This window comes from Lissotriton helveticus, chromosome 3_1, assembly GCF_964261635.1.
Source record: "Lissotriton helveticus chromosome 3_1, aLisHel1.1, whole genome shotgun sequence".
Classification (NCBI taxonomy): domain Eukaryota; kingdom Metazoa; phylum Chordata; class Amphibia; order Caudata; family Salamandridae; genus Lissotriton; species Lissotriton helveticus.
In genome coordinates, this window is record NC_136061.1 from 1868123259 (window position 1) to 1868141507 (window position 18249).

An 18249-nucleotide genomic window follows, 5' to 3' on the forward strand; every position below is an offset into this window, starting at 1 on the left:
AGCCAAAAGGTCTCAACTGTGGGACCTTATAAGTGTTTAGTTATCCAGCACAATATCCTTGGTGCAACATTATCAACTGTTGCATGGCTAAACACTTATAAGTTCCCAAAGGCGAGACCTATTGGTTATGCCAATGCTTGTTATTTCTTCCTGCAAGGACCAATACAATGTAACTTTGTTATACAAGGCAACAGCAAGAAGGACTGGGCTAACATTATTCTGATTGAGTTTTGTTGTTTAGGGATGTCACTAAAATATTGTTTCTTCTTCCTTTTGCTTTTTTCAGTTTTGTGGTCTTTGGTCTAAAGATGCCTGGTTTTGAATAGTGTTTTAGGTCTTATTTAATTATTTTATAAACTGTAGTGAATCAGGAAATATAAAAATCATATTTGATATTTTGGCTCTGATTGATAGTGGTGAAAACATGACACCAGATGTTTGGAAAACATGTAAAAGTGTCACTTGGAATGTTGCTGCAAAATGGAATGTTCAAACTCCACAAAGATTGGAATGATATTGTTTGTATTCACAGTTATTCTGCTATGTATATGAAAAAGTTGTGAGATGACCTGTCAAAATCGTTACCCAAGCTCAAGTGTTTCCCTGTAAGAGATCCTTGCCACTTGCTAGATAGTATGCTCACAGCATCTTTACAATCTTCAGAGTTAATGAAGAATGCTATTGACTTTGGAGGCCATTCTGGTGCAGTTTTGTTATGCGCGGAAACTAAAACGCAAATATTTTGTGCTATGTGGGGCATCAAAGAAAGAGTCCTCCCAACGGTGTCATATAGCCCTAAAGGCAGTGAATGCTATAGTATCCATGAGGTGACCGTTTACAGAATATTTGCTAAGTGATGATGCCAAAGGCAAGAAAGGTGAGGATCTTCAGTTGCATATTGACAGTGATGTGAAAAAAGTACATTCTGCTGCATTCTTAGATTTTGACTGGAAAACATGACTGTTGTAGTGGACATAATAAAAAAAACTAGAGTCAGAAAAACACCCTTGTCTGCCAAGCGTTCAGTGTAATTGGTGTAGATGTGAAACATCTCCTTGAGAGCAGGCTGGGCGACAATTTTAAGGACTTAAGCACTGCAACAAGTTCCATGTTAGAATGCTTGCCACTTAGTAAGCAAAGAAATGTTGAGGAGTAATTTAGGAATTGTTATTTTGCAGTGCATGAGAAAAAACTTGCAATGATGCAACCATGGCATTTGAAGTCAATGAAGCCTCACTGAGGTTCTCTACACAAGTTCTAGATTCCTTAAGTAAAGGGGATTTTTCTCCAAACTTTGAAAAGTACTGCTTCATTTTTGACTGCTTCAATAACCTAGTTCATAGCATAGGTTGCAGAACCTGTCACAGAGAATTACAATCTTCAGGTGCACCAGTATTAGCATGGAAAGCTATGTCAGTGGCCAGAGTTGGTGAATTGTGTACTGGCTGTTTTGCCGTTGCCCGTCTCAAGTGCATATGTTGAGATGGCCTTTTCACAGATAAACATTTACATGGAATGGAAAGAGCGAGCATGCATGACAAAAGACTCACTAAAGAACTATGTATGGTGTACCACACTATGTTTAATTTGTAAAAATGTGTTTGGACCTCATATACCCTGTACACACATTGTCTATATACATGCTCTATCAGTGCAGAAAGCAAGTATTAATAAAAGGGAAATATTCCAAAATCACTGGAGAAACACTGTTTTTGTTGTTTTTAATGTCATGAAAATGTGAAACCAATGATAACCACTGTTCTGGTTTTTAAGGTATTGAAATCACTGGAAAACACTGAACAACACCACCAGAATTTACTAAAAATAGAAACTGAAAACAGGAAAGCCTAAGTATTGATGACATCACTGGTCCTGCGGTACTGAGGCCTCTGACTAGGTGCTGCACCAAATGCCCCCTTCAGCAGTGTACAGCAGGGGGTTGGCGGCAGGGCCTGGCTTCTGGCCAGGTCCTGTGTTCAACAATTCCACAGCCGACCAACTGCAAGCCTAAGCCATACACAGTGGGGAGATGCCCGCACTAAAACAAAATATTCAAGTACAGCAGTATTCCTCCGGTACCTGTCATGCAAGCTTCCCAGGCAAAGCTTGCACAGTACAGCTTTACTATACGGTAGACGCTTGTAGAGCAGTACCTCATGGAAGGGCTGTGATGGGTCCCACAGGAATACTGTGGCACCAGAGGGCAATAATTATTTAAATTTTAACCTCTGGGGGTCAAGGTGTCTCTAACCAGGCTCCTTATGACATTTTTCAAACTTTTTCAGGACAAGGATTACCGAAATTCTGTAACGGAGGCCCCAACATTTAGTTTTAGAGTAGCAGCAAGCCAATCACATAACTCGGTCCCATGGTGCTGGTACTGGTCCTGAGGTACCTAAATGGCTGATTGAAGAAAAAGCTGCCATGGCCAAATTGAAGGCCCTAGCATTTTTAATTTTCAATACAACAGGGATCCTGCAGGGCCATCTGTCTGGATATACCCCACTTTTGAACCCCTTCATGTATGATATTTGAAATGTCATCAATGATGTCAATAATGATATCATATACCATGTAATGAGTGATGAAATATGTGAGGTCATACAAAGTGCATGGTGGGTAGCAGGTTATAGTTAATTTACTGAACAATAACTGGTGAATTTCAGTGTTTTGGTTTTAAACATTTGTTTTTTAATCATTTTCACACTTATCTATAATGTTAGTTTATCCTTTGATTTTTCAGCGTATTTCCATGTTTTATTTAATGCAAGCTAAGATCTTATTACCATACCTAGGTATAATGTCACTTCAAACTTTTGTTTTTTCTTTGTGAATTTCTTTTCAATGTAAGGGAAGATCATATTACCATACCTAACAAAAACGTTTCTTTAACCTCTGTTTTTTTCAGTGATTTTCATATTCACATGACAGGGGATTGGCCTAGGCCCACGGGTCGTCAACCCACTACAAATGGCTCTCCATGATCAGCTTGCTGCCCCTGCACTGTTTCACCTGCCCTCCATTCTCTGTCCACTTGTCTCCTGCGCTTTATAGTATACATTCCACTTCTGTCATCCTCCGGTCTACCCCCTGTTTTCAATCTGCTTGCCCCTGCTCTCTGTGTTCCATTGTTCTACAACTGCCCCCTTTCCTCCTTGGTCTCTTATGCTGCCACTGCCCCTTGCAGGCCCTGTGCCCTATATTTATTCCTGCTTCGACTTGCCTCCCCTTGACCCGTTCTCTGTGTGCATGGCCCTGCTTCCTCCTGCCTGGTCTGTTGTGCTGCAAGTGCCCCTTTGTTGCCACTGGCCCTTCTTTGCTGCCCCGCCTGCCTCTCCCTGCACCTGCCTCCACCCTTCTGTGTGTGCATATAGCTGGCCCTTTCCTCCCTGGTTGGTTGTGCTACCACTACCCTTCTGTAGCTGCAGCCCTCTGCTCCTACTTACCCTCCTCCCCCGTTCTCTGAGTGCATGTGTTAGAAATTGGGTTCCTAGTTGACTAGGGAATGAGCCATGGTCAAGTAGTAACCATAATCCTAGTCAGGCTAAGGCACAAGTACACCCCAAATTAACCTGTGCTCACCCTCTGGTAGCTTGACAGACAGCAGTTGGTTGTGCTACCACTACCCTTCTGTAGCTGCATCCCTCTCCTCCTACCTACCCTCCTTACCCCATTCCCTGTGTGCATGTGTTAGAAATTGGGTTCCTAGTTGACTGGGGTATGAGCCATGGTGAAATAGCAATCACAATCCTAGTCAGGGTAAGTCACAAGCACACCCCAAATTAACCTGTTCACCCTATGGTAGCGGCAGAGAGAAGTCAGGCTTAACTGTTGGGGCAATGTTTAAAGTATTTGTGCAACGCTTCAAACAGTAAATCAGTGAAAACACAACACAAAGATTCCACACCAGGTTAATACATAGCTCTAATTCAATAAATTAAACAAGACCAAAACGACAAAACCCAAATAAGTAGAACTTGAGATATTGAATTAAGTTTGAAGGGAACTAAAGAGGTTGGAAGCAAAACATGCTATTTGGGATATCTGGCAGAGCAGGACTGCGACAAAGTCAAAAGTGCAGACTGACCACGATGGAGTGTGGGTCCTTTACAGGGACACAGTTAGGCTTGCTGAATCAAAGTAACTCAATCCTGGTTGTGGAGCACTTGCATGGATCCACTTCAAAGATGCGCCGTGCAGCAGAGGCAATGCATCAGTTTCGAAATCTGATGAGGCTGTGGTGTGAGGTTCTGGTGCATCGCCAGTTGAAAATTCTGTAAATGGGGTTTGCGAATGCGACAGGGCTTGCACCCGTGTTGAACATACAAGCACAGAGGAGATGAAGCGTCGGTTCTGATGAGCAGTGAAATTGCGATGCAGAGGTTCAGCACCATTGTCGAGGCTGCCATCAACAAGAGATGTAAGGATCTTGTGCTGGGAAAAGCATCATGCAGTGTCGGTTCTAAAGGCGATGCATTGGTCCCAGATGCGGGATGCAGCTGTAATGCAAGTCTTTTGTGACAGGTTTAATCTTTGCAACAGCAGCGATGTGTCGGTTCTGCTCGAAGATGCACTGATCAATCGAGTAGATGCGTCAGTTCAACTTGGAGATGGGGCGCTCAGCAGAGGAATGTTCCCTCTCTCCTACACCTTATATTAAGCTTTCCACCTCTGCCATACTCCTGTGTACCCTGTGTTTCCATCTGCTTGCCCCTGCCCTCTGTGGTCCATTGCTCTGCTACTGACCCCCTATTAAGCACACTCCATTCTCTGTGTGCGTGTCCCTGCTCCCTCCTTCTCAGGTCTTCTGCACTGACACTGACACTCCCACCTACTCTCCATTGATGTACCGACACCGCTGCCACCAATTCCTCCATGTACGTGCCTCTGTTTGGTTACTCCCTGGTCCTTTGTGCTGCCACTGCTCCTGTGCAGCCACTGCCCCTCCATTGCTGTCCCTGTCCCCTCCCCTTGGACCCCTGTTCTTGGTGTGCATGATCTTGCCCTCATCCTTCCCTGATCCATTCTGCTGTCATTGCCCCTGCTCTGCCACTGCCTCACATTACAGCTGCTGGCCCTCCCCCCTGACATTACCATTCCTCATATGCATGTTGCTTCCCCTCTCCTCCCTGGCCACTTTGCTGCCATTGCCCATTGCAGGCACTGCACCCTATATCTATTCCTGCTTGAACTTGTTTCCCTTTCCCCCATTCTCTTTGTGCATACCCCTGCTCCATATTCTCCCAGGCTCTTATGCTGCCACTGTCCCATGCAGGCCCTGTGCCCTATATTTATTCCTGCTCCTCTTTGCCTCCCCTTCCCCCTTTCTATGTGTGCATGCCCTTGTTTCCTCCCTACCACTGCCCCTGTATTGCCACTGTTCCTTCTTTTCTGCCCCGCCTGCCTCTCCCTGCACCTGCCCCCCACCCTTCTTTGTGTGCATATAGCTGTCCCTTTCCTCCCTGGTTGGTTGTGCTGCCACTGCCCATGTGTAGTGCTACCCTCTGCTCCTACCTACCCTCTTTACCCCGTTCCCTGTGTGCATGTGCTAGAAATTGGGTTCCTAGTTGACTGGGGTATGAGCCATGGTGAAATAGCAATCACAATCCTAGTCAGGGTAAGTCACAAGCACACCCCAAATTAACCTGCTCACCCTATGGTAGCGGCAGAGAGAAGTCAGGCTTAATTGTAGGGGAAATGTGTAAAGTATTTGCGCAGTGCTTCAAACAGTAAATCAGTGAATACACAACACAAATATTCCACACCAGGTTAGACGATAGCTCTTAATTCATTACACAAAACAAGACCAAAACTACAAAAATCCAATAAGTAGAACTTGAGATATTGAATTTTAAAGTTTGAAGGAAACTTTATAGGTTCGAAGCAAAAAACACTATTTGAGATATCTGGCAGAGCTGGTCAAAAGTGCAGGCTGACCGCGATGGAGTGTGGGTCCTCTACAGGGACACAGTTAGGCCCACTGAATCAAAGTAACTCAATCCTGGTTGTGGAGCACTTGCATGAATCTGTGTCAAAGATGCGCCGTGCAGCAGAGGCAATGTGTCAGTTTCGAAATGCGATGAGGCTGTGGTGTGAGGCTCTGATGCATCACCAGTTGCAAATTCTGGGAACGGGGCTTGTGAGAAAGATGCACCGCGCAGACAATGCATCGTTTCAAAATGCAATGAAACTGTGGTGTGAGGTTCTGATGCATCAGCAGAAAAGAATCCTGTAGATGGGGTTTGCGATTGTGATGGAGCTTCGCCTGTGTTGGGCATGCGAGGCACAGTGGAGACGATGCTTCCGTTCCGATGAGCAGTGAATCTGTAATGCAGATGTTTAGAGCCATCATCCAGGCTGCCATCGACAAGAGATGCAAGGATCCTGTGCTGGGAAATTCATCATGCAGTGTCAGTTCCAAAGGCGATGGGTCGGCCCAGATGCGGTAAGCAGCTGCGATGCAAGTCTTTTGTGACAGATTCAATCCACGCAACAGCAGCGATGCGTCGGTTCTGCTTGAAGATGCACAACTCAATCTGGTAGTTGCATCAGTTCAACTCGGGGATGCAGTGCTCAGCAGAGGAATGAGTTAGTTCCGCTGGAGAAGCACCTTAGGCCCACTTCCAGGGATCCAGCCCTGGGATGGCACCACTTCAAAGGGTAGACTGACAAATGGCAGAGTCTTAGGTGCACAAGCAGGGAGGTTGGAAGTCTTTTATGACCCTGAGAATTCAGATCAGGAGGCCAGCCAGCTAGCCCTGGGAGTCACTCTGGGTTCAAGTGCTGCAGTTTCAGTCCCCTCACACAGGAACGAGGGAAGCAGGTCAGCACAGCATGGTAGGAGTACAGCAAAACAGCAGCCCAGCAGAGTGTCAGTCTTTTCAGCAGCACTGCAGTCCTTCTTCTTAGCCCAGTCTTCACAGGTCCGGAGGTGCACTGAAGAGGTGGTGTCCGAGGTCCAATACTTATTCCCAGCTGTGCACCTGAAGTGGAGGAGACTTCAAAGATATGCCTTCGAAGTGCATAATTTCCTCCCTTCCTGCTCTGGCTCCAGACTCACTACAGGGGTGTATGCAGCTCTTTGTGTGGTGACAGGTCAGAGCCTATTCAGGTGTAAGGGAAGCTGGGTCCACCTCCTGCCTCCCATCTTGCTCAGATGGCCCATCAAGCCACAAATAAGCTCCCATTATGTGTAACTGTCTAGGGGGAATATACAAGGCCCAACTGTCACCCACCCCAAACATGTGATCTGAAACAGACAGCTGGCACCAATGGGCTAAAGTCAGAAAATGCCAACTTTCTAAAAGTGGTATTTTCAGAATTGTAATTTAAAATCACAATAAGTTAGCATTTTAAATTAGGATACGAGAGACACCAGAGTAGGGGGTCTAATCTCTTCCTAATTGGAAATTACACTTAGAAAACGTAATAAGGCAATCCCAATGTCTATATAGCAGAGATAGGCCTTGCAGAAGTGAAAAGCGACTTGGGGAGTTTTTCACTACCAGGACATGTAAAACTTAAAAGTTCATGTCCTGCCTTTTAAACTCATTGTATCCTGCCCTCTGGGTAATCCAGGGCCTAACTAAGGCGTGGTGAGGCGTGACTTATATGTAAAAAAAGGAAAGGTTTAGGCCTGGAAAAAAGTTTATTGTGCCAGGTCCACATGATAGTGTAAACTGTAAACAGAGGCTCTGCAATGGCAGGCCTGAGGCATGGTTAAATGGCTACTTAAGTTAGTGGCACAATCAGTGCTGCACGCCCACTATTTAATTTGCAAACCCTGGTACAGCAAGTACCACTTTACTAGGGACTTATAAGTAAATTAAATATGGCAATTGGGGATAAACCATATCACCATGTTTACAGGAGAGAGCACAAGCACTTTAGCACTGGTTAGCAGTGGTAAAGTGCATAGAGGCTTAAAACCAGCAGAAACTAGGTCAGAAAAAGTGGAGGGGGAAGGCAAAAGGTTGGGGGCAAGACCATCCTAATGCTGTGAGGTCTAACAACATACCATTGCCCCTGTGCTGTCATTACCTGCTACTGCTGCCTCTGCTCCCCTCCCCCTTATTCTCAGTTTATGTGCCCCTGTCCCCTCCCTCCCTAATACTTTTTGCTGTCACTGCCCCTGTGCTGCCATTGCTCCCTGTTGCTTCCCCTGCCCCATCCTCCAGCCTCTCTTTGCTGTGTGCATACTCCTGCCCATTCATCTCTGTACCATTGTGCTACCACTGCTCTCAATTTCTGCCCCTACACTCATGTTCTCTATTTAATGCCCAACCCCCATCCTTCCTGGTATGTTGTCAGGCGCATCCAGCACATGTAAGAGCGGTGGGGCGGTCAGGTGGGCCGGCGCTAGGCAGGGTGAGAGGGTGTAAGTCAACAGATGATGGCATAGGTAAAATTAAATAAAAAATAAATAAGACTAATCGCCTTGTGCTCGTCGCATCGCCGACTCAGTGATGCGGCGAGCGCAAGGTAAGTGGTTTTATTTATTAAAGTTTACCTATCCTGTCAACTTCCACCCCCTACCCTGGCCCACCGCTCTTACATGTGCCGGCTGCGCCTGGATGTTGTTCTGCCACTGCCCTCCTCTGCTGCCCTTGCCTCCCTCCCACCTACCCCCCAGTACTTTATTTGCTTGTCCCTTCACCATCCCTGGTCTGTTGTGCTGCCACTGCCCGTATTCTGCTATTCTCGTTCATTGCTGCCCTTTCCCTCCCCCATTCCCCATTTTCATGCCCCTGCTCCCCCCTCCCTTCCTGGTCCGTTGTACTGCCTCTGTCCATGTGCTGTCACTGCCCTCCATTGCAGTTCCTACCCCTCATTTTCCATGTGGGTGCCCCTACCTCATCCCTCTCAGGTCTGTTCTGCTGCCACTGCCCCTCTCCTGCCACTGCCCTCCCTTGCTGCCCTTTTCCCCTTCCCCCTTCTGCCTACCCAGTGTTCCCAGTGTGTGTGCCCCTGCTCCCTCCCTCCCTGGTCCATTGTGGTGCCACTGCCCTCTGTTACTACACTAGCACCTATTCGCATCCTCCTCCATGTGTGTGCCTCTGCCCTTTGTGGTCGGTTGTGCTGCCACTGCCTCTGTGTTGTCACTAACATCCGTTGCTGACCCTGCCTTCTTTTCCATCGTTCTCTATGTTTGTTCCCCTCCCTTTCTGTCCCTGGGCTGTTGTGCTGCCATTGACCCTCTCTCCTGCCCTGTGTTGCTGTCCCTGCTCCTGAAGGGTTGTGAATAAAAATGTTTTTAAAACATTTCCAGTACTGCAGTACCAAGTGTGGGGCTGGGCTGTCTACTACAGTAGTAGATCTTTGGTATCAGAGTAATCGTCAAGCAAATTATATTTCTGTTGGTCTTTTATCTAACTAGGTGTTTCCCTTAGATCCCCCCAGATGGACCTAGGTGTGATTACCCTTTCCCCACATGGACTTTTTGCAAAACAAACTTCAGTACTTGGGAAACAGAGTCACCCAGTCCTGTAATGGCGACCAGAGCATTTTGTTTCTGACTGCGGCTAGCCCCCTGTTACCTGTGTGCCTGCCTTCGCCTCCTTCCTCCCTGGTCCATTTTGCTGCCACTGACCCTGTGCTGCCACTACCCTCCGTTGTTTCCCCTGTCTGTGCCCCCTCTATATATGGTATGAGGGAAAATATTGCATTTAGCGGATCCAGTGACATAAACTATAAAGCCAAAGGCTGAGTGGATTGTAAATGTCACTAAAACTCCAAGATACCAACATACTACCATATGGGAAACAACCGTTACAACGCAGTCATTACAACACAACATCCTTTACATCGCATGGCATTACAGCGCAACCATTACATCGCATGTCACTACAACGCATGTCATTACAACGCATGTCACTACAACTCATGCCATTACAACGCAATATAAGGTAAGTAATGGGGAATAATAATTTTTACCCATACACTATCCAACACTTACCCTACTGGTGCACTCACTGGAGTGGGAATAGTAATTTTTACCACTACACTATCCAACACTTACCCTACTGTTGCACTTACTGGAGTGGGAATCGTATTTTTGACCCCTACACTATCCACCACTTACCCTACTGTTGCCCCAAAAGTAACATGCGCGATCACTGTATGCATTGTAATGCGATGGGTTGTAATGGAATGCGTTGTAAATGTAGTTTCTAAAAATGCGTTGTGATGGCATGCGATGTAAAATCATGTGTCGTAATGGATGTTGCGATGTATAAACTGTGTTGTAAAAGCATGCGCTGTAAATGGTTGCGTTGTAACGTCATAGATTCCTACCACATTACACATTTTATCCTTTATGTATTTTTTGTAGATTCTGTGCTTATATTTGGAGTATAATTTTGAAAACTGTTTTCTTCAAAGGGCACCCCATAATATTCATCGGTGGAATTAGAATGTTTAGGTTTTATTGACAATTCATGACTAAATTGTTAATAGAACAATGAACAATTGAGAATTCCAGTGGAATTATGCAAGTCTGTCGTACAGTTGTAGATGTACCACCTTTGCCACATATTTTGAAGATTTAAAAAAAATATATAATAAATTCTAGCTCAAATACATGAAAAGTTTACTACCAGAGAATGAGCCACAAAATGTGTGATTTTTGTGCCATAATTTACAGAACTGTGGCTTATAATTTAGTTGACCATGCTGTGCAATCCTTGTATTCCTGAAAATATAAAGATCTACCCGGTGGTTTAGGGGATGTTGTTATGTTTACGAACTCCCAAAACACCCAAATAATTTTTTATACATAAATTAGAATTTTTCCCTGCATTCAGACCAATAAGCTGACCAATCATAATGGTGTGCCTTTCTAAACCAGGGATGTGGTCAAAAAAGGTTCAAGTTCTCCTGTGCTGGAAGTGTGGGAAAGGATGCATCCACAGAGGTCCTCTCCTACCAGAGCGTCTCTATCCACTATTTACTCAATCAGCATATTAACATCCTAGAAATGGTATTGGAATCTGCATCCCTAATCCGTGATGCACATTACTAGGGGGCATATTTTTGAGTCCCTTAAGCTGCCTTAACATCACTTTGCGTGACTCTCCGGAGGAGAAAATCGCAATTATAAAGTCATGCAAAGCCACCTTGCATGGCTTTGAATAGTCTCAGATATGAAGGCAAGGCAGGGCAAATCACCGCATTGCCTTACATTGGGCTAGGGAGGTATTTAATGGACTTTGTGGTGGGTGTTCCCATGCAACACTAATGGATTTTGACGCTTCCCCAGATTAACAAAAACATGTAAACTTGGGAATGTACCAAAACTTTACACCTCTCCAGGGGAGGAGCACCAAGAAAAAATAACTTTTTTTCTCCTTGTTTTTTCTTATTTCAATGTGTGATGAATTTTGCATTCTGAATTCTGAGGAAAAGGCACCACATGATTTTTCTTGTGCAGGAAGGTGTCCCTCCCTGCACAAAAACAACCCTGGAAGTTTTTTTTGTTTTTAACAAGAACACGCAGGTGTGTGGCTAATGCTGATACTGTGGTAGTGATTGATGCTGCCGCAAATCTTGGAAATGCTCACAACAATCCAGGGGTCCCACTACATTAGGATGGTAATTGGTCGTGCACCACAGTTGGAAAAAATTATGCAGTGTCCCAGTACAGAAGTGTAGAGATTGCTCCTATAGCCTGACAATGATATCTTGTAAAGGGGAAGTCAGAATCATGCGCTAGGATTGAAACCTGTGACATGTAGGTTGAATACAAATATCAGCAGTAGTTGTATTGACTCGCTGAGCTAGCATACTTGATATTGAGCCTCTCTGTACCAACAAAGCTCTCACACAGAGGAAGCACATTCAATCAATCAATCAATCAATCATAGCATTTATAAAGCGCACTACATACCCGTGAGGGTCTCAAGGTGCTGAGGGGGAGGGGAGGGGGGTGCGCTGCTACTGTTCGAAGAGCCAGGTCGTGAGAAGTCTCCTGAAGGTTAGAAGGTCGTCGATCTACCGGAGGTGGACGGGGAGGGTGTTCCATGTCTTGGCAGCGAGGTGGGAGACTGATATGCCGCCGGGGGACATTCCTTGCTTGTCACAGATTCACAGACAATCTGTCACTGGCATTCAGTTCCCTAAGGCTCAGAGAGAATTTCTCTGAGAACACCAAGACTCAGGGTCTCTATAGGAAACGCGCATTTTCTGCATATGACACTTGTTTTTTGCCTTTTGTTGGACCCTATATAATTAGTGCTTTTTAGACTCCGCACAATGTGGCACTGCTGTTCAGTACCCAGTATATGTTCTTTGACACCTAAACATGGAGAAAATGACTGATCCTTGATTGGCATATTTTACTTTTGTATAAGACCAGACCACTACTCAGCATTCTGTACTGTTGTGCATCTTGCCAGAAAGTTCATTATGAAAGATGTTGTCTCCTCTGGACTTGACCATTGAAGGTCATTCGCCATTAAAGTGACCCTTAACTTGGTGCTTTAGAGCACTGCATGTGACAGGTTCAATGAGTCTACAACACCAGAAGCTCTACTACTAAGGCCATCTCTAGCCATCGCTTGATATGTGAAATCACCATTGTGGTCTTCCTTTCCACATCTACATATAGTACAAATTCATGACCATTCAGAAACTAGAGATCAGTTGCTCTGACCTATTGGGCTTTCCAAAATGTCAAAGGGTCAATTGTATGACGTCAAGGATGCTGAATTTTCGTCTTACTGGCATCCTAAATATTGAAGTTCCTCTGAAAACCTGCCATATGACCCAATAACCTCAAGTACAAAATAATACGAGCCTAAAACCAAAAGGCTACCTCGGTGGCAGGTGTGCAATTTATAAATGTTATCAACATGACATACCAAGTGGCAGGTCCGCACTGTCAACCCACTGCATGTCTTCTTCACAAAGTTCAAGACCGGTTTGTTATTGATTCTGCTGCAGGTATAGTAGCTGCAATTCACACCTTTAGGAAACCAGGAGTCACCAGGCTGAAATTAAAAGGAGACGAAGCAACTATAACCATGTGATCTTGTGCACGTCTACTCTGGAATTGTGATCTACGCAGCAAAAATAAACTATTTACCTCGCACGAACTCTGTAGGTGGCGCATCACGTTTTATAATGTATAAAAGAAAGTTAAACCCTCTATTGAACAGTATTAATGTCTCTTTCATAGCAACCAATAACACAGTTTGTTCGAACATTTTTCTTAGGCTTAATATTAATATTTCAGATCAATCATTTAAGTTCCGCAGCATATAACACTACTAACGTTGATAGGTGTAAGATGTCAGCCAGATCCTCCCCGTCAGAGGCAAATAAAAGAACTTTGTTCTCACCGCGAGTACACAAAATGTATTCACTTCAATACCGCTGCACCTTCTAATCAAGCAATATGAATGAAAAAAGGAGCTTCGGCTTGTTCACTTTGGAAACGGATCGGACTTTCCCCTCTCTTGGTACATGGGGAATACTGAGGAAATCGGACCTAGAATGACTGATTCCTCTGATAATTCTTAATTTCCAAGGGTACCCTCAGGGTTCCACATGTAACAACCTGGATTTCCACCATCCTTGGAGGTACTGATTACTTCAGGGTGGGAAAAATCCGGCCATTACTAGTGGGACCATGAGGGTGCCTTTAAGAATGAGGAAATTCCAGGAATGGCTAAATCCAGGAATGAGTCTGATTGAAAAGACGACCAAAAAAAGGAGATTAAAGAAAAAAGAACTTACTTGCATCCTGCGGCATTGCCGTCTTCTGTTCCTTTCATGGGTCTACTGCAGACAGAGGATCCCAGCCTCCCCTATGACCAATCCTGAAGCTGCTCCTATACTTGAGAGCAGCTTCAGGATTGGTGTGAGCGCCTATGATTTGCACTCCCAGGGAGCCTGTGCTTTGCTGTGTCCGACCCAGCAAAGCAACTGGGCAGTAGAGAGTTTCAGTGCACATGACGATCTGGCTGGCCTGAAATGGCAGGCCAAATTGTCAATTGTTCTTTGGTAGCCATAAGATTATTAGCCAGTGGCGGCTCCTCTGCTAAGGCGGAGGATCGTCAACCCACTGCTCTCGCGGCAGTTTAAAAAGGATGAAAATGAGAATGATAATAACTAATGTTATTATCATTTTCGTTTTTCTTCCTGCTTGGGTGCGGGGTGGGGCAGTTGGGGTTGAGCTGGCCAGTGCTGGTGGCAGGGATGGAGTATTAAGCACACTCCCTATGTGTGCATGACTGCTTGGCTGGCCCTTTCATCTCTTTCCCTTACCGCATGTCTGCGGGCAAGGACAGAGGTGAAACCTCTGTTTCCAGCAAGCAGGAGCATTTGACAGCACCCACTTGCAGAGTGTTTGCTTTTGCTTGTGCTTGGTGGAAAAACCAAAGCAACTAGCTATCTCCCGAGGGTGGGCACCTCAGGAGATAGCAGGAGCCGGCCCTAGGGTGTGGTGGTCCCAAGGGCCGCATAAGGCCAGAGAGGGGGCCGCACAGCTCCCTACTTCTTTTTTAAAAAGTAATTGGCATCAGGGAGGTGGTGGTCCATGTAGATTCCTGTTGGACATGGCAATTTCTGCAGGGTTACCCCCAAACGTTTTGCCCTCTAACCTGTTTTGCTGACATCATTTTTGGTGGCTTATAATTCCGGGAATTTTACCACTGCTAACCAGTGCTCTGGTGCTCTGCACTCAAAACGTGTACGTATGAATGTTTGGTAAAGAGTGTTTTGAATTGATGTGTTTGTATATGTGTGTTAGTGTGCGAGTATGTGAATGTCTGCCTGTGAGTCTTATGTGTATGTGTGCATGTGTGCGTGTGTGTGTCCCACCAGGCCCCTCCCTCCAAAACGTACCGTCCGCCACTGCTTAACAGATTGCCCCTTAAGTTAAACCTGACTGCTCTGTGCCAAACTACCAGAGCGTGAGCGCAGGTTAATTTAGGTAGTGTATCTGACTTACCCTAACTAGGATTATGGGTCCTGCTTGGACAGGGTGGATACTCTGCCAACCAGAAACTTCAACTCTAACAATTCCTGACAAAGTTTGTGCAGGTTTGTCAAAGGATATCAAAGTTATTAGCACTTGAATTTTATGTATTCCCCCTTTAACCATGCCCCTTGATGGATCTGCAGAAGTATGTTTAACTTGCCTAGTTTCTGTCAATTTTTGCACAGACCTATGACAAGGCAACAAGGTAAATGAAATATTTCCCCCTCTTTTAACTTTGCCCCTACTCATCAGATCTCATTTAAACCAGAAATCTCTGAACTATTGTAAACATTTTAAGAGCCCGCGAAACTTCTTACAGATCACGTTATCCGCAAAAGAGCACTTGCTTAAATCCCCCTCTTTAATAGTGCCTCAATTGATAAATGTAGATGAAACCCATTATATCAGGAGTAAACTTAACATGTTGTGTCATCCTAGTTCTGTGCAGATCAGTGAAACGGTGTCAAAGTTATTAACAAATCAACAACATTTTCATACCCTTTAAATTCTGCCACCATTCTCCAGCTGCTTGAAGCTAGAGATTTCTGCACCATGCCTTCCTAGCTATAAGTCAGCCCTATTTTATGAAGCTTGATTAAACGTCAGCAATTTATTAGCAGATGAAGACGTTTTTGCTCTTACAACATCTCTGCACTGACAGGAACCTTTCCTCTCTCATAAGCAGTTGATTGCAATACATCAAAAACCTTACAAACCTCGTCCTGCAATGACATTTGTAAATCTAAGGGGCATCAAACTCATGCTTCCTGATGTGATGCCCCATTCACAACTCATTAATAAATCCATACTTTTGAAGAAGTCCTAAGCAATCATGTGTGAACACCCCATTAATGAAAACTTCCCATCCATTCACATATCTTCTGTTACATGAAAACCCTTGACCCAATGGCCATTGTTCAGTTCTCTCACATCTTCTTAATGACTATCATCCTGGTTTCAGTCCTGACTGACACACAGAAACTGTCCCATAGATGTTAGATACGAGCTACGTCTGGGCTGAAATTATTGAGTCTTGTTGTCTGGTAGTGCTTGCAATATCCATACCGTCCGCCAACATGGTGACCATATTGGTAATAGTCACTAATAGTCAACAATGGAACCTTTGAAATGGCGTTTCTCTGCCTTCTCTCACTCTGCCCACTGAATGAACCGAAGTGATCGGGTCTTCGTCACTCATACCCAGCGTTCTTACCTTTCACATTGCCCAGCTATTCCTAATTATGCAGAACTATTTCAGTAGCTACCACAAGTATGCTGATAACACCTAACCCCATACTTCAAGAGACAAGGCTAGCAATGAAAATGAGAATCCCACCCTCGTCGCCAAATTTGTAGTGATGAATAAAAGATGCAATCCAATGATATTCTTCAAGTAGATTTATTCTTCAAGGAAAGACCTGAACTCTTCATGCCAGACACAGCTGGATCAACTGCTCCACTGAAGCCACAGCCTGACATCATCATAGAACAATCTAAAGCATCATAGGGATGCAACATTCTAATCAGAGAGACATGCAAATAAAGACAAATAGATAAATCACATAGCATATAAATATAACAGAAAAGCAGATGGTCTTCTTTATTTTTAGGTTTGATTCTCACAAATAGTTTATGTCTGCTGGCCTCTCACTTCAGGGCAGAGACTTCAATCTTTACTGAGAAATGGGTTCACAACTTGGGTATTGCCTCTGGATCTGACATGCACTTTGAACCACCCCTTCCCTGCAGTTTGAAAGTCGGTCTTCTATCACATAAGGTTGCTAAAGGGCATCCAACTGACTTCCACTCAATCGCCCTTTTAAAAGATAGCTCTCATAGTGGTTATGCCATGACATAGCTGCTGACAGTGGTTATGCCATGACGCAATTACTGCAACTCATTTTACACCAGCTTGCCTGTTATGAGGCTATTTTATCAGATAATCTAAGTCAAAGCGTTAGGTAGGATCAGAGGCAGTCTTATACTAGTGTGTGCCTAACATGCTTAGGGTTGACAACAAATCATAAAGCATAGGCAAGGAAATAAGCCTTCTCGAGTCAGAAATAAGTTACAAACCATGAAGGTTTATTAGAAGTTTAAAATCATTACAGTAGGCAAAACTATGATTAGTCATTCAATGATATACAGGAAATCAGAATAAAGCTCCAGGCAAATAGATGCAGCATAAGATCCCTTAAAGTCTCTCTCAATAACACAAACCTGTTCCACAATTCTTTTTCACCTATCATGATGCTAAAGAAATTACAATTTGCCCAAAACTATCTTTTTAGCCTCATTATTGTTAAAAAACACACAGAAGACATCATACCACGCTGGTGGCCTTGCAGCGACTACTCAAGTTCAAAACATTCTATACCCTTTACCTTGATAACAAAGCTGTCTATGGTTCACATCTATAACCTTTGAAAATGGTTTCCAGCCCTGCCAGACCACCAGACGCTTATGGTTAGTTTACCAAACCGGATGGCTTTCAGACAGCTTAAATACAGCCATTTGGGGATGAATCTCTCCAGCCTCAAAGTTCCTCCCTATGAAACTTATCACCTCATTATTTTCATTTGTAACCAAATAGTTCAAAGCCCACGTGTGACTTTTTAGATCATGCAGGCTCTCCCAACTTAGAGACTCCTCTTGCACATCGCATACTTGGTGGCTCTATTCACATCTTCAGTTGTGGGTTAACTTAGGGTTCAGACCACAGTTCGTTGCTTAATTTGAGTCAGTGGTTTCAGGTGCTCAGCACCGGCAATTATGAAAGTCTGCCACATGGTGGTGCTGTTTAGCTAATGTAGAGACATTCACTATAATGGTTGTTTGTAAATTCAATACATCTTATACCTGCCTCCAAAGCGTTCTGATAGTCCTGGGGACTGCAATAGTATGACTTGTCACACCTGGAGGAATGCGACAGTAAGTCGTTGTGTTAGTACTGATATTGGCAGTGTTAGCTGAGGCAATGGGTGGGGCAAGCTGTAGTAGCTTCCTGACAAGAGCCCCAGCACTTCTTTCCCCCACAAATTAAGCACCGCCAGGGTTTAGGTGCATGATGGGGGGCCAAAAGAGTGTGATAAAATAAAGAGAAAGTCTGATGTGTTGCTAAATGGGATGCCAGGTTCGTGAATGGAAAAGTATGTATATACTGAGTGAGCAAAGATCAATTGGAAGACACAAGGTCCTGATAATTACTTTTAGGGCCTGTCAGAAACAGGGCCCACAATACTTGTCCAAAAATTTCAGTCGCTATCATC

General features: G+C 44.5%; 1 protein-coding gene across 1 annotated transcript in view; it reads right to left on the reverse strand.

Annotated features, from left to right (window-relative positions):
• Positions 1 to 18249, reverse strand: part of LOC144825191 (mucin-2-like) — a 1014272-nt gene that overhangs the window by 173754 nt on the left and 822269 nt on the right. The window contains exon 39 of the mRNA XM_078684042.1: positions 12858 to 12986. Within this exon, the coding sequence (XP_078540168.1) occupies positions 12858 to 12986 (129 nt within the window). The remainder of the gene's footprint in view (positions 1 to 12857; positions 12987 to 18249) is intronic.